Source organism: Maylandia zebra, linkage group LG22 (assembly GCF_041146795.1).
Source record: "Maylandia zebra isolate NMK-2024a linkage group LG22, Mzebra_GT3a, whole genome shotgun sequence".
In the NCBI taxonomy this organism is placed as follows: domain Eukaryota; kingdom Metazoa; phylum Chordata; class Actinopteri; order Cichliformes; family Cichlidae; genus Maylandia; species Maylandia zebra.
In genome coordinates, this window is record NC_135187.1 from 12,869,240 (window position 1) to 12,896,963 (window position 27,724).

General features: G+C 41.6%; 2 protein-coding genes across 2 annotated transcripts in view; one reads left to right on the forward strand and one right to left on the reverse strand.

Annotated features, from left to right (window-relative positions):
* osbpl10a (oxysterol binding protein-like 10a) overlaps positions 1 to 2,851 on the forward strand; it is a 100,487-nt gene extending 97,636 nt beyond the window's left edge. Inside the window, exon 13 of the mRNA XM_076879305.1 lies at positions 1,574 to 2,851. Coding sequence (XP_076735420.1) covers positions 1,574 to 1,618 — 45 coding nt within the window. The 3' untranslated portion in view covers positions 1,619 to 2,851. The remainder of the gene's footprint in view (positions 1 to 1,573) is intronic.
* Positions 2,852 to 5,281: 2,430 nt separating this feature from the next.
* Positions 5,282 to 27,724, reverse strand: part of LOC101478849 (dolichyl-diphosphooligosaccharide--protein glycosyltransferase subunit STT3B) — a 105,374-nt gene continuing 82,931 nt past the window's right edge. The window contains exons 8-16 of the mRNA XM_004548999.4: positions 22,481 to 22,529; positions 21,632 to 21,786; positions 19,166 to 19,377; positions 17,577 to 17,764; positions 16,640 to 16,811; positions 15,919 to 16,092; positions 13,436 to 13,549; positions 8,581 to 8,787; positions 5,282 to 8,436 (exon numbers count right to left, since the gene is read on the reverse strand). Coding sequence (XP_004549056.1) covers positions 8,362 to 8,436; positions 8,581 to 8,787; positions 13,436 to 13,549; positions 15,919 to 16,092; positions 16,640 to 16,811; positions 17,577 to 17,764; positions 19,166 to 19,377; positions 21,632 to 21,786; positions 22,481 to 22,529 — 1,346 coding nt within the window. The 3' untranslated portion in view covers positions 5,282 to 8,361. The remainder of the gene's footprint in view (positions 8,437 to 8,580; positions 8,788 to 13,435; positions 13,550 to 15,918; positions 16,093 to 16,639; positions 16,812 to 17,576; positions 17,765 to 19,165; positions 19,378 to 21,631; positions 21,787 to 22,480; positions 22,530 to 27,724) is intronic.

The following is a 27,724-nucleotide window of genomic DNA, read 5'->3' on the forward strand; positions in this document are numbered from 1 at the left end:
ACTCCTCCTCCTAGCCCCCCCGCTCCAGCAGGTCGCAGAGAACGGGGGTGAGAGAAGACTCCAAACCTCCCTCCACCCGCTCATTGTAGTGTTGATGCATGTGTGTTCTAAGGTGCATTTAAAACCCAGGAGGGCATGGAGCTACCTGCCAGAGAGCAGCAGGTAAGCGCATGGTCCCTCCTGCTAGCCCTCAATGTCTACGTGTATTTAAAATTGAGAGGTGGGCAACGATGCCAGGGGTGGGGTGTACACCCTGATGGTACTTTGGACTCCGTGTATCGTGCCCACCCCCAAGATCCTATATGTATGTGTAATGAGAGTGTGAGTAATGTGAATGTCTAAGTTGTGGGATAAAATTGAGGCAGAGGCAGCCAGAAGGGGACAGGGGGGGGGGGGGGGGGGGTAGCCTCCTCTGCACCCTGGTGACATACCCCTACTCCAAGGCCCTGCATGTGTGGGTGGTTGTGGTGGAGCGGGAAGAGCTGTCTACCTTACAGAAATGGACTGGTTCTTATGTAAAGCACGTTATACACTATGACTCAGGCACACAAGCAGTTTTTTTTCTACATCCAAGTGTTTTCTATCTAACATTCATGCACAATTACATATAAACACATCAGAAGCAACTCTGGGTTCAGTATCTTGCACAAGAATACTTTAGCATTCATACTGGAAGAGATGACCTGCTCTACCTCCTGAGCCACAACCACCTGTAGAGAAAACTAGTACAAGTGTATGTGCAAAAAAAAAAAAAATCATCTTTTCTTTTTGCTTTTTACTTCCAAACGATACATTTTGTTCCATATGAAGTGAAACATCCTTTTATATATAATTGACTGATTATTTCTTACAGCACATGAAAAACTGAATCATTATCTCAGATTATGAGAATTTTCTAATTTGAATACATTGCAGTTCAAACTGTACAAATACTGTGCGTCTCTCAGAGATGAGGATCCAAGTTTTCAGATGAAAGTCAATTTTGCTTTTAATTGGAAATCAAAGTCATGGAGTCTGGAGGAAGAGAGGAAGTCACCGAATCCAAGCTCCAGAGTGAAGTTTCTGCAGTTGTCATGTGATCTGCTGATGTTGGTGGTGGTTGGTTCGCTCTGTTTTTACCAAGTCCAGAATCAACACAGATTTTAGAGCACTTTGTGCTTCAATCATCAGCTGACTAGCTTTATCAAGAAGACTACAGATGCTAACAGAGCAACGTGGACTTCAGCTTTGCGCACTGCGTTGGTGTTACTGATCTCTTCGACTCACACTGATGCAGTAATTTGCGGTAAAAGAGCCCATGAGCCAAGTAATGGTGTATAAATTAGCATACTTTTCAAAAGTTGGACTTTACTGCTTTCTGAATCCTATTTTGATTGATTTTAGGAAATAATGTTATAATCTAAATTTCTGATTTTCATATGCTATCAAGCATAAAGAGCTTTTATACAATATTGCATGTTTTTAAAGATGCACTGGGTGGGATTTAAATGGGCCTTACTTTGTAAATTTTGGTAATTTGATCCAAATTTGAGCTTTATTTTCTTAAAAGGCTTTTTCTCCCTCACCTGTGCAGGGGGATGGTTGGAGCTATAATAACCCGCTGTGGAAGTCAACCTGACATCAAAAACGCTCCTTTCTAATGGACTATAACAACTCCAGTTCCCCGTGCTGAGGAGGATGGGGGAGGGGGTCAAACAAGGGGAGCGGCGTCCCCCATGGACCTTCAGACCCCACCGAGTGACACTACGGCGACACAAACAGGAAACAAACAAGGTGCCAAATGGATCTCCACAGTTTGGGACTCCTGGGGAGAGCAGTACATTTTATATACAGTTGGTAGTATTCAAAGTAGAATATTTCTATTTTTCACCTGTCAAGGCCTTTTTTTGCACACACACATAGTTTATGACGCCTGCCACTAGTCTCCCACTTTGTATTTTTCTTTTTAATGATCAGCGCATTTTTCTCAGAAATCAGTGTTTGTTCCAGGTTTCATGCCTTGTTAGAGTGGATCACATCTCCCGTAACACATAACACTGTAGTTCCCAGATTAGTTTGTTTATAGAGCACTTTTAACATAGAAGTAAATCTACTATTTTGTATCGATGGCTTTTACCAATCAGGTTGGGTCTCTCAGAGCTTTAGAAGAATTAAGGAAACCTAAGCAGATTTAAAACTATTTAAAATCAAATGTACTATATTAGATGATTTAGTATATATTAAAATAGAATATATTACAGCAGGTTACTAGAAAGTGAAGGTCCTGATTGTTTGTGTCTGCACTATGAATGTATCTTGGCACATTTTAATTGTACAGTATGCTTTCCCATCTTGTACTGATGGCTACTACACATGCTTACGACAGTATGTTGCTCTATCACCTCTGCCTACCAGATGAGCTCCATTACTACCTCTCGTTTCACCATCACACGCTTTTTCTTCCAGAAGAAAACACCGGTTTGTTTGTATTGTAGCCAAGAGCTCCTCTAATCGGTGTTGTATCTGCGCCCCTCAGACGACACGTCCATAATTAGGGAGCCCCTGTACACCCCGTCTGTGCCTCCTGAAGTTAATACTTCTTTGTTTCAGCTGTGGTGATGATTATGGATGAGGCAGCTTGCAGGAACATACAGCCATGTTATCACATTTTGGGGGTGGTGGTGGTGGTGGGGGAAAGAGGCTGCCTCTGTGAAGATGAAGGTCTGCCAGAATAACAATCACTGGGACACTGCAGGAAGAGGTTCATACCACTGTGTACTCGCGTTTTTATGTCTACATTTGACGAGATATGTGACGATTATTCAGACTGATCGGCTTTTCTACAATAAAGTAAAAAGGTTTTAAATGAAAACTGTTTATTTTTTGTCATAAAAGAAAGAAAACCGCACAACCCCGCCTTAGGTTTTTAACGTATGACAGTATTTGTATGCAGATGAGCTCACCCACTCCATGATGATGCTCTGCATTATATATGTGTAAAAAACAAACCTGTCAGACATTTAGACCAATGTTGGAGCTTGTTTTACACAAACACTGACTTTGGCCTTACATGAATCCAACAAGCAATTATTAAACATGTTTTCTTTAATGAAACCTGGGAACATCTGGGCTCGGGCAAAACTCGTGCATACAGCATGTTAGCTGTCACAGGTGGCCAACCTCTTTTTTTTTCCCCTAGCCATGCTAATACAACTTCAGTTCAATTTTATTTATATAGCAGTCACAGCTGCATCACAGGGCTTTATACTGCAAGGTAAAAGCAATGCAGCAGGGGTGTCAAACATTAGGCCCGGGGTTCAGTATTGCCCTGACAAAGATTACAATCTGGCCAAAATATGAATGAGGGCATACATTTTTAGACTTTTAACAGTATTTTTTTTTATTAATTTGATAGTTTTTCCTGATTAACATCTCTCTCACAGCCAGTCATACTATATTTATTACTTAACTACTTAGTAAAGAATAAAAGGACAGAAGTTAATTTTTCATTGTTGACTTTTTGATTTTTCTAAATTTATCATGTAGAAAAATTGTTTTGTGCTGTTGAAATGGCACTTCATTATCTTGTACTAAGATGTCCCAGGGATTAAACGTGTAGTTAAACGTCTGTACACTGACACAAAGTGGAGTCTCACTTATCCGGCTAACTTAAGATCAAAGTGTGTCCCTCGTGGTAAAATGAGTTTGACATCACTGCCCTGTAATACAGAGAAAACTCCAATCATACGAGCCCCTATGAGCAAGCATCCACATATGTACCACTGACTAGATCCCCATCAGCTGATTACACAATTAGTATGTTAACACTAATCAGACATTTCATTAGGTACACCGTGCCAGCACCAGGTTTGGACCCCTCTTTTTTTATTCCCCCTTCAGAGCTGGAGGTGAAGGTGGTGGATACATATTTACATGATAGCATCACAGTTGCTGCGGCTTTTTCGGCTGCTCGTCCAGCACATCTTGATTTTGCACAGCACACTGTGCATGCATAGGCTGTATATAAAAGATGGACACAGTCACCATATCACCCGCATCAGCATCCACAACATGTTTCATGTTACATCGTTTCTTTTGTTGACATGAAAGAATGCCAAAATCTCGGCTAATGCTAGCAAGCTTAGCAAATGGCATTTGTAAACTCTTCCAATGCAAAGAACAGAAGGGGAGAGGAAAAAACCCCATGTGTTCCCAAAACAATTTTTATTTTCACACCTGTGTTTTTCCTGCTGTAACATGCAGTGAAAAGGCCTGTGGCATATTGGCATCATCTTCAACAGTAATTTCACCTACAAGTCTTACGCTTCAGCTGGTGAAAACTAAAATAATTTGAAATTTAAAGCTGAGCTTTTGGTGAAGTAGTGCCAGCTGTAGAAGAGAAACCTTTTGATTTATATGGAGATGTCCTTTCTTCTGGCACCACCATGAGGCCAATTCACCGCCCGACTCATATCGCTGTAGCGATGCCAAGATTCGCAGTGCTAGTGTGGCTGCAGACTTTACATCTAAGCACTGCTGCAACGCTTCTCATTACTGTCAGGAGTTAAAGTGCCACCTGCTTTAATACATCATTCTTAGGCTTTGTTGCCAGGCACCGTTGCTCAAAGGGGACTCACCAAGCATTTCCTTATTTTCTGTCACATGCATACTCTTGCAAATAATGGTTTCAGCAACATGTGCAAGCAAACCCTGTAAGCCCAAAAGCTCAGACTTCAGACTGCTCTAAAGGCTCAGTTTAAGTCTTTTTTTTTTTTTTATACTCTTGGCTCTTAATGATGTCAGAGGGAACCGATATCCCCAATATGGTGATCTCAGGCACAGAAGCTCCACCCACCTGAGGTTCAAACCTTTTGTTTGCAAGGGGAAACCAATCGGAAGACTTCAAATAAATGGTGAGCTAGGGTCATTTCAGACAGGGTGAACTCAAAAGCTGCACTAAGGCCCAGAGTGAGATTATTTTCAGCACAAAAGTAATTATATAGAGTGAAGTATCTTCACTGGAGAAATCACGAGTTGAGATCGCATTAAATAATAAGTGGCTGAAGAACAGCTACTCATCCGCCACCAAATAAAGAGATCTCACCCCCTCCACAATCAGAGTGTTCTTTATGCGTACTGCTGCACACTCAGAAGCAAAAGTCTTCACCCAAAGTGTAATGCTGCCATCAAGTGGTTCATTTTGCATTCAACTATGTTTAAAGTCACATTTACAGATGGTCCATGCAACGCTTTCAAAGTGAGAAGACCAGCAACAACACACACACACACACACACATCAGTGTTTTCTTTAAAGTGTATATTCAAAGATGGCTGAACAGAACAACAATGTAAAAATGTAAACTCTGAAGATGAGCAGACACATGTGGGAAGAGACTGCATTAGAACAACAACAAAAAAAGAAAGATGTTGTCGGGGACAGATGCCACCGAGATTCTAAGACATGAGGAAATTCAGAGCAACCATTCTGCTGTTCCTAATTAAACAAACAAAACAAATGAGCACAAAAGAGGAGCACACTGTACATCACATTAAGGCTTAGTCTGAACTCTGTCCTCTGTGTAACAGAACAATGAAGTGGCATGTCGAAGGTCTGAAGCCTCAAACGGTGACAAGTTTGAGAGATCAAAGCATTCAGATACAAAAACAAAAAAAAAAAAAAAAAAAAAACACCCGATATGAACAAAAGTTATTTTTTGTAAAATGTGACAAAACAAGTATATCTGCATGATGTGTCACTTTTTTGATCAAGAAAAAAAAAGTTACAGAAGCGTGCACACATTAGTTTTTAGACAGAGTCTAAGAACCCAAACACACGGAGAACAGTGCAATGCCCATAGAATAAGACATAGGCTACCACTCAGAGCTGTGTCCCAGCTGCATACCGCATACTCCAACTAACACTACTAGGATAGAAATATTTTATATTATGTCTTTTTTAAAGATAAATATCAGGGGGTTTTTCTGAAATATAATCAGTATCAGGAACCAACTCACCAGTTCTAAACATGATGTGGGGTGCAGAATAAAAAAAAACCAACTGTATTAAAGTGGATTATTCCAAACTAATTCCAAACTCTTTTTGTTATCAATTACAGACCTAATCTCAGCACCTGGAAAATTAAAACACCTTTTTCTGGAGAATTTACAGAAAATTTAACTGATAGACTAAAAGGCAACCACAGGCTAACCTATTCAAAAGCATGCAGCCCTTTTTAATACTGCATTGAACAAAAGAATGAATAGATCAATGAACAGCTGTAAACTTTACTGCTTTAAAAATATCTCAGTAAAGTAAAATGTCACTGTTATAGCTTTTAAAAACGTAAGGAGCTTCCAAATCTCTTTAGAGACAGAAAAAAGTGATTATTTTGTGGACTTCTCAATCCATTAAGTTTTCCTCCTTTTCAGCCTCATGTACAAATACAATGCTGGATGCTCATATTAAGCACTCTGTCTCATCTTGGCTTTGTATGATGTCACAGAGCAGATGTCACCAATGTGGTCATCTCAGCCAACAACCTTCAGCCAATCAGAATAAAGTTGGCTTAAAATCAGAGAGGCCACTAGAGTTTGTTTCAGACAGAGGATAATCTCTCTGAAGAGATTTCAAAGAATAAGGATTATTTTGAACTGAATCATGCAAAGCTACTCTGGCAGAGGAGAAGAATAAAACTCCTAAAAGACCTTAGTTATCAGGTTTTTCCAAGGGTAGTTTTTCCAAGTGACCACCCTCACCAAGTTCTGATGCACAATCATTTTGTTTTATAAGCAGCCCTGACCTTTCACTTCAGAGCTTCAAGGGTTACTCTCAGTATGCTTTCAATGAGTAAAAAGTTAAAGACATCACAACTGGCTCTGAGGACCGTTTTCAGGAAAAAACATTAACTGGGAAATTGATTATTTCAACCGCCTGCTGTACAAACATCTTAGTGCAGCAGTAGTATACAGTACAGGGACACAGCTTCAGAGTACCACAGAGACATTTGTTAGTCTTATTCTCACTGATCCATCTTATGTTACAGGCAGAGATGGAAGTCCATTATAGTTTCTCATTCAGTTCATCTTTTCTAGATTCAGTGCCTGTATACCATGTAGCCCCCACTCCCCCCCTTCACAGTTCACCAGTCCATTTCCAGATATTATGAACATTTCCAGTTTTCAACGCCTCAGTCTGGTTGAAGCAGCGAAGCCGCCATTCTGACACACGATGAGCTTAAACAAAAGTAGACAGCCACAAACTCAAACGTAAAAATTAAAAGGAAAGATAAAAATCAGGCGATGGACGACCAGCGATGAGGCACTAGGCTTTGCTCACTTGAACTAGAGAGCTCCCCCTGCAGGAAGGGAGGCCTAATTTATTAATCACTACTTTGTACACACAGTTGCTTGTTTCCGTCTTTAAACCCTAGCAGCAGAAATGTACAATCTATGCATTTAGAGGGGGGGAAAAACAGGGGGTGTGTAAAAATTCACATTCAAATTCATTCTGTCAGCAAAAATCTCAAGCCCCTCTGTACAAGAATTATTGCATTCACTGTTCCAAATGCTGTCAAACAAAAATCAAACAATCGCACAAAAACTGGGAAGAAAAAAAAACTAAACAAAAAAACCCAGAAACTGCATATTTAAAAAGTCACCACAACAATCCAATATATTATCATCCTTTTAGACAGTTTCTCTTTATATCGCATATTTACATATTAGGCCAATTTCTCTCCCCAGAGAATCTGTGGGGAAAACAGGGGTCAGGAAGCCAGGCAGAAGACAGAAAAGAGATGATGACAAAAAGGTTAATATTACAGAAGGGCTGTGCGTGGATGGTGACGTTCCTCCATACCGCATACTGTCCTACTGTACACGAGTCAGGAACAAAGTCCTCGGCTTTCACTGCTTCGCCTCCTCGCTCCCAGTAATGAGTTCACATGTGCCACGGAGCAAGGTCGATGGGTCTTTGGTGCAAATGTTCCTAGTCTTCTCTTGTTTCGCCTTCACCCGATCCCTGTACTGATAAGCACTTAATTAACATCACAAAAATTAAATCAACGCTGGACCCAGTAAAGCAGCCCTATGCCTCACCACACATTCAAGTACAAAGTAATAAAAAAAAAAAAGAATTGAAAAGAAAAAAAAAAACAGAAGAAAAAGCAAGACAAACATCCTCAGGATAAAAAAACCAAAAACCAAAAAAAACGGACGACAATTCTGGAGCTAACCAGATATGACACATCCTCGACACACGAGGGCGCTCTAGAGACAAGCGCCCGAGACCAACTGCCAGATAAAACAGCACCTGTGTTCTTCATCATTGGTGTTTAGAGGTTTCTTCACGTTTGTTCTCCTACAGTTCACGATTCGTCGCCGTTATTTTTTTTGGAGTTTCTTGCCCTTCTTCATGGCAAGTTTGTTCTTGATGTGCCCTCGCTTCCTCTTGGCGGTCTGGTTAGAGAAATGAGGTCGAAATAAAAAGAAAACATCTGTAAATATTAGAATTGGTAGGATTTAAATTAATTTTTTTAAGCAACTTTTTGTACATTTAAAGAATTAATAAATAAAAAGACTGAATGAACACTATGTTGTTACCTTTTTGGAGGTGTACTTCTGCTTGGGCACGACACTACGGAGCTTGTGGTCGAGCGGCTCTCTGTTTTCCAGGTCCTTCACCTTGTAGATCCTGACCAGCCAGTGCTCTGAAGTGAACGCCTCCTCCAGGTACTTGAACTTAATGTCCTTGTTGCCGATCTCGACGTTACGTGTCCGGTCAAAGCCAGGCGGCGTCCTAAAATCCAGCTGAGAGACGAGCAGGTTTATTTATCTGATTTTCTGGCAGCTATCAGTGACAGGAACGTATGAAACTGTGCAGTGCAATTGTTTGTCTTCTTATAGAGGAAGGTGGGAAGAGGTACACTGGAGAGGCAACAAAACAACCCCAAATTCCTTCTCGACTGATTTTTCTGTCGTTCTTGTCACTCTTCTAGTTACACAATTAGACCACAGAAGATTCGCCAAGTGTGGAGGAGATACCAGGAGGCAGGCCAACACATGAGAGCTGCCCATAAAAGGGCATCGACCAAGGAAGCAGAACATGTATCTGCTCCTTCATGTGCGGAGGAACAGAAGCACTGCCAGAACCCTACAAATCGACCTCTAGTGGGCCACTGAAGTGCATATTTCTGATGAAGCTGTGATATACATGTACTACGGTGGCATAAGGGCCTGATGTCCCTTAGTGGGTCCTGTAATCACAGACACTGCAGCTCAACTGGCATTCAGAGAATACCACAACTGGCAGGCACTGATGACCTAGTCTCTCCGCAGATAATTGTTGCAGGCAACAATGGCAAGTGCCAACTGAGCTGCATGGTGCCGGTCAGTCAGAAGCACGCACATGAACAGCCCACTAGAGAGGATTGTGTAGGGATCTTGTAGCATTCCTCTAGTTCCTTCTTGCACAGAGATGCAGATCTAGGTCCTGCTTAGGGGGAAGGCTTTTTTCAGCCCTGCTCACCTCTCCTCATCTCCACCGCACGCTTGAGACTGTGCAGGGAGACACAGTGAGCCTTCTTGTGACAGCACATGTGAACACGACATCCTAAAGGAATGTGACTACCTGTGCAACCAGGCACCACCTCCTACTATCAGAGGTGACAAGAAAAGAAAACGTAGTCAGGTGGGACAATGAGAGAGCAGGAGTTGTGCCCACCACCTGCAAAACCATTTCTTTTCCTGAGGGGGTCGTCTTGTTGTTGCCTCTTCAGTTCACCTGTTGTCATTTTCATCTGAAGCTGCTTAGAAAGCAGAAACCAGCTGAGAGGACAAACTGAAATCCTTCAAGTTGAACTGAATTTGTGTCACGGAAATATAAATGACGTCAAACCAAACACATGTTAACAAAGACACGATAGAAGCTGCCATCCCAGCTCCTAAAGAGCCAAACACATTGCTAGTTATAGTTTTTGATTTTTAATGGTTTTTTAAATTATTTTATTTGTTGTCATTCTAGTTTACAAACTGAGATTATTCATTTTAGTTTCATTTTATTTTTCGAGGCACGTTTACCTTTAATTTTTAGTAGTTTTGAGAAAATAAATTGACGTTTTTAGGATTTTATTATTCATTTAGCATTTTTCAGGGGCAAAATGTATGAAGTTCAGATTAGACATCACAATATAAACAAACCTTTGAAGGCTGCTGACTCGCAACAGTGCAGACCCTTGTCTCAAACAGCTGCACCACAGCCTCCTCAGGCTACTGGCATTAATAAGTGTGGTGTTTCTTTATCATTTTTTGTACACCATCACTTGCTCCTCATATTTTGTCCTGCATTCAACTGTGTTTGAACACTTTAATAACCTGTGGGATGTGCACTGTGTTGGCAGAAGACTTTGTGTTACTGCGGTACAGATGTGCCAGAGTGTACCTTTTTACTTTCTACCGGCTTATTCTTGCTATAATGTAAATCAGCATGGCATTTATTCAGTGGTCTGGTGGAATGAGTAGTGATCACTGATCACTCAGGATTGAAGCTGTAACAAGGTGTACAAACTGAGCACGTGTAATAGAAATACACCTTAAGAGATTTAAAGCTTACTTTGGATCAAAGCCAGCAAATCTGTTAAGGCATATAAGCGGATTTTTATTTCCTGGTGATTTCAACCGTTAAGGCTAGGGGTGGGTTTTTATAATCGATTCATCGATTAAAATCGATTCTGGCTTGGATAACGTAAAATCGATTCATTAAAATCCTGAATCGATTTTTTTAATATAAATTTATTTTGCCCGAAATGCCAGAATCTCTGGTGACATCTCACAAAATTTCAAGAACCACCAAACAGTTAAGACAGTAAATGAGAGCAGGTACACGGATTCTGCACATAGACTTAAACACACAGCGCGACCCGCGGATCAGAATCAGTGAGATGTCGCCTTTCTCACGGTCGGGGCTGAAAGCCGACAGCTCGCTGATTCTGATCTGTCGGCGGGTCCGCGCTTTGTGTTCACGCCCTTTATGAGCCGATTCTAAAGCTGTTAGTTTGATCTCTCTCCAAACAATATTGACCGAACCAGCAGCAGAAGAAGATCCAAACGCTTCACATAAACATCGTCATGAATTCACTCTGACTTTTACTGTTTTGCTTCCACCGCGATGCACAGCTCTCTCTCTCTCCCTCTCTCTCTCTCTCTGTACTTCAAGAACAGTTTCCCTTTCTTCATTGTTCGCTTGCTTGTTACGCACAAGTCTACTGTTGTTTACAGCGCTGTCGGCCGCTGTTTTTTTCCCTTTTACATTCTTCCGAAAAGAAAACCTCATTTCTGCTGTTCAATACTGAATAAATTTAAACTTTTTAAAATTATTCAAAATGCAAAACACTTAACCGTGTCTCTAATAAAACCGCTGTAACTTCAGAGGTGATGTTCATATGTTGATTAATGGTTTTCTTTCGTTTTTGATGTACTGCAGAATATTTTTATAAAATCCCAGGCCAGGAAAACCTTCATGTTTTTCTGTGTTTTATCTTCAGCTACTTTGACACAAAAGCATCTGCTGTGATGCTCACACCTTTGATAAAGTCTTGCGAGTGTCAGCTTCCTTTTTATAGATACAAAAATATGTAAATGTTCTGATCTGAATTATACTTCTGACTGTCAAAATTTCCCAGATTTAAATCGAATCGAATTAAATCGAATTAAATCGAATCGATTCGGGACCTTGTGAATCGGAATTGAATCGATTCTAGAAATCAGTGACGATACCCAGCCCTAGTTAAGGCTACACTATACAATTACATAGATGCTTTAAAACAACTACCCAGAGGCGGTGCCAAGATGCAGTGGCAAGGCTCGCTTCCAGAGAGAGACTTTGGTTGAATTATCTACAAGCTGCTTAATGACTAAAACCCACTCCTCCCCATCGCTGCTATTCTGTTACTTCTAGACAGAAGCAGGCTGGCAGTGTCCACGTTTTAACTGAATAGCCACGAATAGCATCAGTGTTCTCATCTTACTCTTTCTGCAAGTGAATTTCCCAAAATGTCAAATAGTTTCCTAAAATAAAAGTGAAACGGAAGGCAGGAGCCTCTCCACCCACTACTAAAGCATCACCTTTGATCCATCTCAGCACAAAGCAGCTCTACAGATTCAAACTAAATTAGGTCTGAACAGAAAAAGACGAGAGCAAACATTTTAAACTCGATTATGAAAGATAAACAGTGAGTTTGATTACACTTTCCACGAGCAGCATAAAACCTCTCGTCCCTGTAATTCTGCTCTAAAAAGGCCCTTGATTGCTCATCCTCCTTACTCTGCAACTGTTACTGTGTCCCTCGAAAATATGTCAACTCTATTCTCAAAGTAAAAGCCTCCATCTAGGTTCCCGCCATTGTTTTTCCTTCTTGTCCAATTTCCTCACTTTGTGTTCTAACCTGTAATTGTTCCTCAGGCTGCTCCACAGGACAAAGACTTTAAAATAATAGAATATCAGCAGCAACAAGATCTTAGCCTCTTAATGTGCTTTTATTAGTGCGGTTTAACCTGTCATTTTAATATAAAAGGAACTAAATGAGTTAGTTTGGGGGCTTCAAAGTAACCAGTCCATGGGTTCTCTTTTCATCATGAGTTCTATTCTGTTCTCTATTATGCATTCTCAGCATTACAGTTTAATATTGGTCCATGACTATAAAGTGCATTCTCGACAATCATGAATGGCTGCCTCCGCTCTGCTCATCGCCTTCTTCCTCGTGTCCTCCAAGCCTCAGTTTACACTTGTCACATCTTGTTTTCATAACTGGAATCTGCTCCGGCTATTCTAACACTTTTCTGTCTTTGGGATCTCTCCATCCTGTCCTCCTCCTACTCCTTCCGTGCCTTGGTTTCTCCATGCCATTAACCCAGAAACAGCACTTTAAGCTATGCAGAGCTTTGGCTGTTTGTCCGCAGATGGCGGAAGCGTCGATTGTACGGTAGGGATGTGAGCACCTGGCATGAAGGATCCGTCTCATCTCTCCTCTGCTACCTGCCAGAAGTAGCCGTGGCGCATTTCAAAGCTTCTGCCAATCCTTCATATTTCCTCTCGCAGCCTCTCGTTCCCCTCCGACAACCCCTCTACAAACTTCAGGAGCTCCCTAAGGCGCCTCCTTAAAGACCCGTTCCACCCGTCTGTCAGCCTTTTACTGTAAGCGAGACGTTTTTACACGCTTGGCAGAGGTAGCTGCTCGTTACTGCCTGATAAAGCTCCATGTTGCATAAAATACAACACGTTTTTCCTTTATTGTGGCAGCTGCTCATCATTTCATCCATTTGTAAGTGTGAAGTGGATCCTAACTCCAGAAAGATTCAGTGGAGGGTTTCTCTTCTGTCCTGAAAAGTCCTCACATACACAAAACTAATTCTAAGAAACAAGCAAAGTTTCTGATGAAGTAATGAGAACTTCTCCTCTTACCTGCATTTCACCAAAGCGATAGTAAGACATCTTGTACATGAGGCAGTTGAGCAGAGTTGGTGAACCCGCCTTATCCACTCTGAACTCTCCCTGAGGAGTGAAGTAGTCGCTCTCCTAAAGAAGACACAGAGGAGGGCCCAGAAAAATCACCAGATGGCAAAAGTAGGTAGCATCAGGAGTAGAAAGTTCACACTAGATGGATGCAGTGGTGAGAGGACGCATTTGAATGACAGCAAAGGGGAAAAAACTGCTCTTAAACAGCTCAAGTAATCAATTGGCCATCATTTTAAAAACTACTCAACTCAGTGCACGATTCAAAGCTCTAACACACAAACTCTATAACTGTGGAATTAATGTATTTTTGTCAGCATTAGTCTAAATTTTCTACTAAACTAGCCACAGTCACACAAAAATCAATGCCTAACCACAAGTATGTGTGCGCAGCTTATACACTAATTTGTGTATTTTGTCATTAAAGAGGAACCAGGTAATATTCAGCATGTTTGTTCCTTGAAGCCATTCATACAATTAGCACAGCCTTATTGAATTAAATGGAGTAGGAAGAATATAAGAAATGCCTCTAAACTGGAAAATTCCAACCTTGATCCAAGTTAAATTGCTGCTTAATTGTTTCAGTGGGTAGATTGTTCTGGTATAGTGGTCTGCACGTTTGCTTCACATAGTTGCTGGTTTAATTCCAGCTGAAGACCCAAATCGCCCTTTGGGGTTGTGTCAAGAAAACGGTTGCTGCCTGCTGTGGTGACCCTACTATGACCACACAGAGCTCTAAAGTAGCTTCTGCTACGTTACTTGGGTTTCAGTGGGACGGGCTCGCTGTATTCCCCGATTGGACCCTGGAGATCGTGTTAGCAGCTGTCAAAGAGTCCTCCTTTTGATTGCTTTGGTATCTAGCAGATTGCCGTGGTCACCCACAGTTTGAATTGAAGGCACCAACTGGTCTGCAAACACTCGCAGAGCAGTAGTGAAACTAGAAACTGTTTGCGCTCAAAATAAAAATTACGCTCGATACACGCTGGTTGCAGCAGAAAGGTGACCAAACCAAGGTGGTGCCGCACGGTGGTTTACAATGTAGACCCCTCTTTGCGACCAATTTCACATAGTGCCTGCCAACAACCACTCACAAACTGACCGTGCAATACACAATTATTTTGTTTCTCCCCGTGGTTGTCGACCGCCGGCCTGTGTGACTGAAGCCTGAAAACTGGCGCCTCCACAGTCCCGCTGCCGGATTTTCTGCTGATTTGCAATGCAGCAGTATTGATGAAACACAATAGCGTCACTGTCCTTGAAACTCGTGTTTACTCGTCTTTCTTTGTAAAAATTCAGCGTGAATACAAACTGGATCGGAGTTACAAGGGTAACAAAATGCAATTCTCTCTTCGGTTAAAAACTAAATTAGCCAAACAACCTTGAAAGTCGGGAAGCAACAACAGCAAAGTACAGAATGCTAAAAAAATGAAATCCTGACCATACAAGTTCACAAGAAAAATGCTTTAATATAACAGCACGACTATGGCTCAGGAACAGGCAGAGTGTGGTGTCCACCAATCAAAAGGCCTGTGATTCAGTCGGCACTTCCTCCAGTCAGTATGTTCTGCCACAAGACACTAAATGCCAAATCTGTATATCCATGATGCAAAAGAACAAATTTGTTGTATTCATTAAAGTAGATCTATTATCATTTTCCTTATTTTCTATTATAAATTCATTTTTTCCATCATACTACCTGCAATAAATTTGTATATTTACAGATCATTCCTGACAGCCAGGGGTCAGGGTATTAAACATCTTTCCACTTTCTACTCTCGTCTCCTCATGATGTCAGTGAGAGCGGATATCCTTAATCTGTTCATCTCACACACACACAGCTCTAACCCTGCTAACCTGCTGTTTACGAGGGGCACCCAATTCCAAGATAAATGACGAAAAGAGGCTGGTGCTGAAGCAAGAGGAGTTAAAGCTCATTTCAGGTAGTGGATGAAATGGTAGATGGCACCAAGGCCCAGTGCAAGAGCTCTGGAACACACACAGCCACACTTATTCAAGAATAAAAATGTGGCGTTGGAAATGAGCACAGTAAGTCTCCCTTAACAAAGAGCACTCTGGAAGTGTGTATAAATGGGTAAAATCTGGTTTGCAGTCTGAGACTATTAGCAGTCAAAGAACAGAAAAGCCCTGCACGTACGCTGGTCCATTTTCTGCTCCAATAACAAAAAGCAGCTGTTATGAAAGTCCTGAATAAGGGACCTTGTGAGTGTATCTCAGGGTTTCCTGGCTGACGTCTTGTTTTTGAACAATGCAATGAGTAATCTTTGCTTCTGTTCAGGTGAGAAGGGTTTGAAAAAGCACCTTGACTTTTGTAAGAGGAAACATTGATTTTACTGCTGTGTAAGTCCAGCTCCATTCCTTCTCAGAGAAAACTCGAGCTCTATTTACAGGCGCTGCTGCTGTGTTACACTCACCCTGATGTCCTTAGGGTGCTCACCCTCGGCAATCCTCACCATCCACAGGAACTTGTTAATATCGTCGCCCGAGTAACCAATTACACCTCCGAAGATGATAAGCACATAGTCCACGTCCAGGGACCTCATGATCTGGTAGGCTGCACTCTCATTGGAAGACATGGCTTTCCCCACCTAGAAAGAAAGTGATGGCGATTGAGAAGTTATCCTTTAACTGAGCTTTACCCGTTTCACAAGAGACGACGCTTCGGCAGAGCTGCGGGACAAAAGAGCTGTTAAATGGAGATCCGTGATGCATGATACTCTGATGACGTTTCCTGTGGACAGATGCCGACGAGACAACAGGCATTGGGTAGGAAGTGAGAGTGAAGAAAGCTAGAGGGGCTTTAAAAGGCAAAAACATTTGTCTACATTTGGCAGCAGAGAGGAAAAACGAATAAATCAAACCCACAGAATCTGACAGCAATTAACTGAAATCTCCCTACAGTGTAAATTCAATAGGAAAAAGTTTAAGGAAACAAGATTATCTGGCTTGTTGGAAGCGGCCGTTTTATACAATATGGCAATTACATTTAAAAAGAAAGAAATAAATAAGTGAAGAGCTTGCTAATCATCCAGCAGCTGCGAGAAGAAACCATTGATTTCTCTGCACGTGCTTTGATCCACGAGCAAAACGGGGAAGAAGACAGATGAAGACAAGAAAGACGATAACAGCCCTTACCAGCGCTATGTGACTGTTGTTCCACGTGTTATTGTCCACTAAAGTGGTCCTGTTAGCCATGCCCGCTATCTGATAACCGTAGTCCCACCAGGACATGACACGTGCGTGCTCATCAGTATTCTGTCTTAACCAGTAGTAAGCCTCCCTGAAGTCATCCAGGATGTTACGCGTCCTAACAAGGGGGAGGAAAAAAAAAGAAAAAATAAGGTTGACAGGTAACCGCGTTGGTTGGCAGGCATATAGCTGAGGAAGCCATTAATATTTCATTTAGGACTTTAAATCAGAAGGGCAACAACAGCTGAAAATAGAGCATCCATATATAATGAACTGAGGGTTTAAAAAAAACAAAAAAAACAACACCTTGCACTTTAAATGTTCACGTCCTAAATTTACCTCGCGCAGAGGGAGCAGACATGAAGCCAGGGAACCAATTAGCTCCAGGTATGGTAATCATATTACGTCTGTGTGTGTGGGCGTATACGTGCAAGAAAAAGAGTGACAGGCACGCTGCTCCCAGCAGCATAGCTAAACCACTGTCTGAGAACTACTGTAGTACCATTAATATATGCATGAGAACTTGCATCTACCACTTAGTCTCGGTCTCCAATATTTCCTCCTCAATGCTTTAAAAGAATAATTATGCCTGTAAAGAGTCTGAGAGAATAATACATCAGCTTTTTGTAACCTAAAAGATGCTTACTGTGACCTAGAAGATTAAAAGTTAATCAGGTACGGCCTCACATATCATTATTTCTCCAATCCCCTTGTGAAATATGCTCGGCTCTCTTGCTGCACAACACACATACGTGCTAATTTGCATGCAAGGTGGAGGAGCCCATCCTTCTTCATTATGAAGCATCATGGGAGGCATTGCTCTGCTCTTTGCAGTTGCTTTACATCCATGTACGCAGCGTTCGGCACGGCGGAGCGCTCTCACCCGTCGTGGTTGTATGAGGCGAGCACCACGCTGGGGCTGGAGTAGGCGTTGCTGGTGACCCACGTGCAGTGGACGGCGAACATCATGAGCAGCATCAACATGAGCATGGTGACTATGGATTTGATATTTGGACCCAAACCCTCCTCTGCTTTCTCCTGCTCCGACACGTGTTTGCGCACCTTGCCGGCCTGCAGGGGGAGACAAAACACCATCAGGAGGGTTGGCAAACGAGTCTGAAGCTTTCCAGAAATCTGAATTATTGAGTGCGATAAATTATTGAATGAACTAATAAGAGAAGTATTTTAGAGTATCCTCAGCTTTTTTTCCTCTACTGTGTGAAGACATATCAGTGAGAAATGTGAGAAAATCCCTGTGATGAGCAGCAAGAAACCTGAAGTAAAAAAAAAAAAAAAAAAAAAGCACCAGAGATGATTTGTACCAAATTAACACCTTCAGTTGCTTCCTCTCACACCCAAACTGCATGCTGAAACTCAATAAAGAGGGACAGCATGAATGATAGACATGAAAATTAACTTTTGAACCCATCACTGCAGGAAAAGTGAGATTTCTGTTGCTGTAAATTGCAGTGGGCGCACGGGGATCTGGAAGCGGTGCCGAAAACTTCCAGGAGATGTCAGGAATTGAAGTCCAATTTCAATTTCTGGCAGCTTACAACCCCCTTATAACTTGTAAGTAGTGAAGCTTTGGGCAAATTCTAGACACAACAACAGGGGGCCAACCACTGCACCAGAAGCCGAATCTATTTTAAGCTCTTCCCTTGTTCCTCCTGTTGGTGCCTTGTGTCAGCGAGCGGTCAAAATGCAATGTGATATGCATGTAATTTGTTCACAGGTTTGTCTTTTAAATGAGACTGTGGTCTTAATTAGACTACCTGAATAAATACATCTCAATTAAGCTGCTAACTAATCAAGTATCCACATGTAACCATGACACATTCAAAGGACAAAACTGAAACACAAAAAGGGCTTAAACCTCAAATTTCAGATCTAAACGTGTTGACGTCATTCAATGTTCCCAAACCTGTGTGCAAACTCGGCCGACGACCTTTGATATTTGCCATTTTGCCAGTATTTTTATGAAGTGTGTCGTTTCAGATAAAAAAGGCATTTTAGAAACCTCTCTAGAAGAGAGAGGTGTTTTGGAGAAAGCAAAAAAAGAAAGATGGAATTACGTGGCAGGCTGCAACTGACGCATCCTCAGCCGTGACTACAGAAAAGAGTTCAACGTTCAACAAAGGCGGCTAAAATTATAGCAACAGAATCAAACAGTTGCTGCTGAATCACAGCTGAATCACAGTTTATCCAAACTGGTGGGGAGTGAGGAGGGAAGCTGACAAATACGCAACTGATGAATCCAAACCCCAAAAGGTACCACGAAAGTGTGAAACACCCCACGGGTGTTCACTTGTTGACAGCTTTTTCACTTTGTTCATTTTATTACATTTTTCCCAGCCAAAAGTTTAGTCCCACAGCAACTTGACCTGTCACATGACATCAACAAAGTGTAGCATTATCAATACTGAAAATCAGTGAAGTGTAAATTCAGCAGTTTCTCTGCCGTGCTTTGACCTTGTCGTAGAGGTTCCCGGAGTTCCTCTTGTCATCTTCGTCGCTGCTGTCCTCAGCAGGGGGTTTCTCCCTCTTTGTGTCGTCTCCCATGTAATGCTCAAAGACGCTGGAGAAAGCCACGGCTGACAGCATGCAGACGACCGGAGTCAGAGTCAGCATCAGACGCACCATCACGCCGGCAAAATAGACTGCACTGATGGCATAGAGAGCCACTGGAAGGCAGGAGACAAAGAAGGCGGTGGTTGACAGAAAGTTAAAAAACCGAGAATAAGGAAAGCAAAGTCGACAAAGGTGAGACAAGGAGAAAGACGGCGTGAATATAAAAGAGACAAAATGAGTCGGTGTTGGAGGCAGATAAAGACACGGAAAGAGAAATTGAGTTGTTAGAGTAACACTGAATAATCAGTCTATGTTAGCACTGCAGATCTCAAACCCTGAATAGAGGAGCACTGGCTGTTCTTTGTCCTTGAAAAGCACCGACCCGGCTCAACAGGTGTGTGGCTAATCAATACCTGTAATTGGCTAATTAAGTCTGTGGGAGAAACGGGCTGCTGAAGGACTTTGTTTCCAGCACTGAAGGGTTCCTTGCCCTCCATCTTGGCTGTCTAACCCTAAGTTTTATTTAAGCTGCTGTATAAAGAAGTTCAATCTCATTATTTCAGGCTTTTTCAAAGCTGAGAGTGCTTAAAGCTACTCGAGAAAGGATGCACTGTCCACAGACCAGTCTCCTAGTCACGACATTCTACCCATTTTTATTTTTATTTTATATAAATCATGCATTTTAATCACAGATGATCAAATAAACTCCACTAAAAACAGAACCATTATTAATTCAAGAGCTAATCCCAGCTGACAATGAATCAGGTATGACAGAGGAGCTATTTCAGGAATCCCTGGCTCTGAAATACCTATTTATTTGCTCCATAGACAATATTACAGGCCTGACTGTTGGAGAATTTAAGGCTGCGATGGGCATGAAATCCTCCTGGTTGAATTATCGGTCGTTAAATTTCTCAAGACAAATTAGAAAATACCTGGTTCGTCACTGAAAAGTCAAACGTAGAAGCTCTATACATGACAGGATAAATGACTTCTTAGGTGGGTTTCAATAAGAAGCATCCAATTACCGAGCTTAAAATGCATCTATGTGCTGCTAAAAGCAGGTGGAATTTCACCATTATATCACTGACAACAATAACCATCTGTCCGTGGCATATCCAACATCAGGTTGTCGTGGCAGCAGACTAGGGGATTTTAACATCCTTCTCCCCAGCCATACTTTCCACTTCCTCCTGGGGGATCCCGAGGCATTCTCAGGGCAGATGAGAAAGATAAACTCATAAGTGGTTTCTCAGTTTACCCTGGAGTCTCCTCCCAGGTTGGAGGCATAGCCAGAACACTTCCAAAGGCAGGCGCCCAGGAATCACCCTAACCAGATGCCCAAAACATATCAACTGGCTGCTTTCAACCACAGGAGCAGCGGATCTACTCCTTGATCCCTCTGAATGTCTGAGCTCCTTACCTTATCTCTAAGGATGAGCCCTGCTACCCTGCAGAGGAAATTAATTTCAGCTACTTGCATTAGACAACTTCCTCTTTCAGTTTCAGTCATTACTAGGAAATCATAACCACAGGTGAAGGGGTCTGGACTGCTAGTAAACCAACTAGTAAAAGAAAGCTTCGTCTTTCCGCTCAGCTCCGTCTTCACGACAAAAGTCCATTGTCCATTGCACACAGGTTTGTCTGTTTTCTATAAATTTTTAACTTGAAGATGCCAATGATGGATAAGTAGGGTGAAAAAACAGCAAATAAAAGGTTCCTGAAAGGGCCCGATGAGGCTGGCTGCATAAACTGTTAAATTCTCCAACCCTAAAGCAGCCTCTTTAAAAATCAACACCCATTTGAACCATATTAGGGTTCAACATTGCCCATTTTTAGGGGTGTTGCTGCTTACTGGTAGGTGGGTCCTGACTAGCTCTCTAATAGGCTTCATCTAAGTCTCAGAACTGCACATCTTTAAATGAGTTTTGCAGCTTTTTTCACCCTTGTTAGATAAAACATACTGAAGACAAGAAAGCAAGTAAAGAGAGTAACCTCCATCTTTACACATTTCAAATTTAATGTGATGAAGACGATAAAACGATGAATGGAAATTCTTTTATAGAGACTATTCATTTAAAAATACACAAGCGAACCTCATTAAGATATAAAATAAAAAGTTAGTGGGGGCACTAAAAGTCAGGTGACTCCAGGAGTGTCTGCATAAAATTTCAGGGCCAGTCACTAAATAGTGGTTGAGATGTTTTAGTCTGAACACGGACAGCATCACTGTGTCTAGATTAAAGAGGTTTAAACGACTTAAACAACAAAACAAAAACATTTGTGGTGGTTTATAACATACTGGATCACTCCTCATTCTCCACACCACAGAGAAAAATCCTGTTTTCATTCATTTAAGACCCCTACCAAACACGCGTTCATCGTTGATGTTCTTGATGCAGAACCAGAGGCCCGCTGGGAAGGTGCAGACCAGGATGTGGAGGTCAAAGAAGAAGGACACCCACGTCGTCGGCTGGTGCTCCGACACCGACGCTATGATGGGGATGTGGATCTTAGCGTAGCTGCATGTAGGAATAAGGGAGGAGGGGAGAAATCGGAAGGAGGGAAGAGACATGTAATTCATGTCGAGCTGAATGCTTTGGGAGTGTTGAGACAAATTATACAATAGATCCTCCTGATTAACTCAAGAATTATGAGTGTGGTCGGGGGGTAATTTTGCTCCCCCACATGCTTATGGTAAAATATGAAGAAATTTAGCACTACTGATGAGTAATGTACTTTTCTGTTAGTAGTTTCTGATCTGTGTGTTCCCTGTTTATTCCTAATGGGCTTTTACACAGCACTTTCTGTACAATCTTAAATATTTCTCTCTCAAGTGTTTTGTTATTACAGCTGGGAAAGAAACAACACACAGCACATTAAGGAATTAGTATCAGCCTCCGAAGGAAAGGAAGGGGGGAGGCATCAGTTACTGCTTTAGTCAGCAAACTGGGGTATTTGGGAGGGGGGGGGCATTGATTCGGAAATATCAAACACACTGCGGAGCGTTTGGAAAACATAGCACTGCCTGGTGCTTTTTGGGAGTAAGACAATACTTCAACACAGCTTGTGCTCTACAGTTTTCCCCTCTGGGATGTTGAGAGGGGAAGGGGGGGGGGGGGGGGTAATATCCATCTCAGGACACACACACACACACACACACGGCTGAACAAGCGTCCCATCGACAGCGAGAGTGTGAAGGTCAGCAGAGCTTACCCGGTGTCCCAGAGAGAGTAGAAACGACCACTCCACGGAGCAATGTATCCTAGAGGCAGAAAAAAAGACGATCAATAAAGAGAGGCTCATCTTTAAATGCTTTCCATTTCAGACGTGAAATACGAGGACTGCAACTGGGGGTTCGGAGGGGTTAATATAAAGACGAGCGAGATTAAAGTTGTTTGTTACAGCACGTCATTGTGAGGAACAAAAATATAACAGAAACTTTAATTTGCCTCCCCTTTGTTGCAACAATATGTAATTATTTATAGGGCGAACTCTGCCCAAGTGTGCAGCTCTCAATAAATACAAAGAAAAAATATATATAATCCAACCTACTGGCCTGGAAATCTGTAGCACAGACTGCCCGAGGATAACAAGAATGACGAGTAGAATATACTGCTAGCATTAAAGCCGTGAAAATCTCAGTTGGGTTTTCACCGTATTTCAGAACAAATCAGACCGAACCAAGTCATAAAATCATTACATCATAAACTTCCACTGGATGTCTCTTGACAGCTAAAGATGTTCTTTTTTTGGTCATTATTGGTCATTTTTGCATTCATTTCTTTGTTATCACTTAGTTAAATCAACATTACAACTAAACTTTCTGCCAACTGTAGTTCAAAACCCAGAAAGCTCTCAGTGGAGAATGTGTCAGTGCTGAGAATATATTCAGCTGATGTTACTTAATTACTGGAATTGACTTGTTTATGAATGTAACTGAAACCGTTTAGGCTGCAAATTAAGCCGCACAGGGTATTTTATGTGCGCATACAAATGTCTTATTTTGGTTGAGCTTTGATCTGAAATACATTTCAGCTGAACTGTTGCTCGCGGGCTGTTGTAGGCTCTCACAGGGGGGGGAGCTAAAACTCTTACATATTTCTAGATTTTGTGTCATGTTGTACCAACATACGGCTGTGACATGTCCTGTGCTGCTCTTTAAAAGATAATATGAAAAACGTGTTTAATCTATAAAACTCTGAACAAAGCTCTTAACGAATGCAGGCAAGAGAAAGATGGTGTTTTACTGAGAGCTGATTTAAAGGATGACACTGATTTAATCAATCGATGCTTGGCTCCGAGTTAAAGATACAGAGAAAACCCACACGGGTATAATGCTGCAGACTTGAGGGGAGTGGGGATGTCCTGACAGACCAGAGGAGTGAGACATGCGCAGTCTCACCTCAAAAACTGTCTTCAACTCCCACAGCTCCATTTAGATGGGAGACAGATCACAGCATTTATTAGATGAAGCAATTATCCTCAGGAGACTGGGATTCTGCATCCATATGAGAGGCCAATCAATTCTAAGGCAGGAAGGTCCTAACAGTCCAAGCATGCCAGCATTATGTCGGCTATAATGTGCCATCGTGTCTTTGCTCTTAGTACAAGCCAGAGGACAGAGGAGTCTAGATAATTTGCAGGAATATGGCAATCAAGACGAGACTCTTAGCTTTAATTTAAAGATATCTGAAATAACCGTTAAGGAAATAGTCATTTTGTATAGTCAGCTATTTCCAGGGGCTCAAATCTACAGTTTCAATAACAGATGTAGACCATTTCTATGCCATTTCTTTCACAAATCAAGCAGTTAAGTTATTCATACATTTTATTATCCTCATATTATTACTTGTATATGAACATAAACTGGTGCTGGCACTGTTACCTCGCAGCAAGAGGGTGCTGAGTTCAACTCCAACATCTGGCCTGGGCCTTTCTGCATTTGTGTGAGTACTCTGGCTTCCTCCCACAGTCCAAAGACATGCAGTTAGTGGAGTTAGGTTAACTGATTATTCTAAATTGCCCTTATATGTGAATGTGAGTGTGACTGCTTGTCTGTCTCTATGTGTTAGCCCTGCAATAGACTGGTCCCCCCCTCGCTCCCTATGACAGCTGGGATACGCTTCATGGATGGACGAATGAACATAAACTAAAAAGGAAATAAAAGTGATGACAAGAAACAGTTACGGTAATTTCCAAAACACAAAAAATCCCACAACATTGATTTCCTTTAAGATTCAGCAGGAGAGAGAGAGCGAGAGAGAGCACATTTCTCCATTACATAGATGTCCTTCACAAGTTCGAAAATCTTGCAGTAAAGAGATGTCTTGTTTTTTTTACTTGCAGCAAAGTTTGTTTTGGAAAAAAGTCTCACCGAGGTCACGTTTATGGGAAATCGCCTCGATAAACCACATCAAAGATGAGAAAACTCTTTCGTGCTCTCTCTATGACCTGATGCGGGTCTGCCAAAATGAATCTTCAAAGTTGGGCTCTAGAATTCGGAAAACTTATCTGTAAAGATGCAAGATGAGGTCAAAGGGGCCTTTGAAACAGGAAGGATCAAGAGGTTTGGTAAATACCCACGCATAATGGTGAACTCGGCAACATCTGGATATTTAGAGAAGACAGTGGAAGGCCTACTTAAAGATCTTAATGTGAGACTCTCTGACAGATGGACTTGATCTGTAAGCACTTTGAAGTAGACAGTCATGTAATAAATACATATTAAATTCGCTTACGAGCAACTCTGTATTTGATCAGTTAACAACATATGAGGCCAGTTTGAAGCAACACACACGATACAGGCGGAAAATCCAGTGAGATTACATCGTTTTAAAGTTTCCTCGGTGGGCTGTTGTGTACCAAATTCTCCATATCTTAATGCTTTTAAAATATGACGGTAAAAGACTTATGTGGCCTTTAAAGTCTAATCAGTCAGCCGAATTGTGCTCTTAAACCCAAACCCTTCAGCAGGAGACAAAAAGGGGGGGAAAGAAAAAAGAAAGAAAAATCAATAAATAAACAGCAAGAAGGCAACGTTTTAAACCGTCTGAAACTCGAGCCCTTTGGCCACAAACTGAAAATAATGGGCAAAACATCAACAAGGATAAAGTTTGACCAGCTGGCTGCACGCGCTGGGGTCCAACCGGCACAATCAAAAACAGCAGTTCACATGGTGGAGCACAAGCCTCCACAAATTTTCTCTAACAGCAAAGCTGCAGCAATCATATCAGTTTATATTTGTTTATCATTTGCCTTCCAGGTTTCATTTTCTGACAAACACGAGCGCGAGTTAAAAACCCGATGGAGAGGCCCGGAGGTTAGATCATCGGGGAATAGACTAGGAGCGCTCTAACTTTTGGCTAAAAGAAGAAAACAAAATGCAGAATGGCAGAAATCCCAGATCTGGATCAACATTGAAATTTAGTTAATGGTTCCTTTCACAAAAGGCTAGCTGCCCAACAAATCTCAACTAGGGCTGCCACGATTAGTCGACTAGACACGATTACGTCAACTATTAAAATCGTCGACGACTAATTTAATAGTCGACGCGTCGTTTGAAGCTTTGTAAGATCCCAAAAGCTGCAGGAATAAGTAGCAGGATTTAAGAGTGTAATAACGGACTGAAACAGAAGATGGCAGCACTGCATGTACAAGGATGCCAGCTGCCGTTAAACCCCGAAGAAGAAGCTGTGTCCCATAATTCATAGCGCAGCCCAGCGCACTTGTCAACAATGGCGCAGCTAGTTAGTTTTTATATTACTCTTATTATTCTTTCTGGGTCACAAAATAAAGTTTAACATATTTTCAGGCGAGAATGTAGCTGTGTAAACCTCAAATATCTGCTCAGTTTATCAGGACACCACATATTTTCAAAAGCGCTCCGACGTTTTCGGAGACGTCTGTTACCCACCAGCTCGATAGCTCCCGTGAGAACACCGGACTCCCGGCAAATCGTTTTCAAACCCACCACTGTCTTTCACTACTCAGGTTAAACATGATATATAAGTCACTTAGATAACTTAAAAATGTTATTGTTTGGGTTTTTTTCTGTATTTTATTTGTTCCTGAGTAAATCGGTTTGGCTGAGATTAAAGTTTTTACACAGCTGAATAAACGTCAGGCAGGCAACTGATTATCAGAAGTGTGAGATGCTCCACCGAAACAATCTGCAAATTTCATTAAAATTTAATAAACTGTCATCTTGTCTTTATTTTTAGTTAGCACAGACCTTAAACACTCCAAGCTATAAGCTAATGATAGTTATATAAGAGCAGATGCTGCTGGTGCAATAAGCTGTATGTTTTATGTCCAATGGATGCAGAATCTGATTAGTCGACTAATCGCAAAGATAATCGGTGACTAGTCGACTACCAAAATAATCGTTTGTGGCAGCCCTAGTCGTGGTTTTTTTTCACAGGATGAAAACATTATCATCCTCCACTTTGTCTTATTAGAAAGTAATCATCAGCTATGAAGTTATCTGACCGTCTCTCAACCAATCTTGCCACGTAAGTGCACCTACCATCCATCTGTGTTTGATTTGCATTTTTTTCTAAGACTCATTTCTCAACAAAGAGGATCTTTGTATTTGTTAGACTGGGTGGGAAGCACGTTTAACCAATGCTCAGCTGTGAACACTGTTTATTCTGCTGGTAAACTTGAAGCCATGCTAAAATGATTAAAATAGTTGTACCTTCTCAAACTGTTCCCAAACTAAAAGCTCATGATTGAATTTGCTAGCTCTGGCTGATTTTATAAAACTGTTAAAAGTGAAGCTGAAAGCAAAAATCTGACAAATCTGACTACTAAGAATAAGGTGCAGTCAGTACTTTGAGAATTTATTTAAAAGGGAAAAAAAAAAAGAACAATGTACTTACAAACATAAATTGATGAGTGTATAATTATGTCTTCAAAAAGAGTGGGCGCTAGTTTGTGGAGGCCATCTTGAATACAGTGGCTGTGATGGACGACGCCGTTCTGCCTAACTGCATTTTATGTTTGTGGTTAGAGACCAGCCACCATGTATTACTCCTTTTAAGTTAATTTCAAGATCACAGACAACTCTTTCAAACTACATGCAACCATTCAACATTTACACCTGTATATTTTATCATCTCGTTGTCATTGCGTTTTTTCCAATTGTCCACCGCTGCTCCATTTCCTTCCTCATTTCCCCTCCTCTTCCTCCTCACCTCAAACTTAATCTCCTCAACTTAAGTCAGGACTAACACATGAAAATGTGCATAAACATGCTTATTGATTACCACATTGCCACAACTACATTATGCTAGCTAATGTTAGGCTCGAGTGTCCTAGGAAAAAAGGGGGGGGAAAAAATATCACACTTTCCCTCCAATAAAACAGCGTGACTACATTCTTACAAGTGGCCGAGTCACTTCAAAGAAAGTTTCACTAACAGCAGGTAACACAACATAAACAGCTTTCCTTACCCCA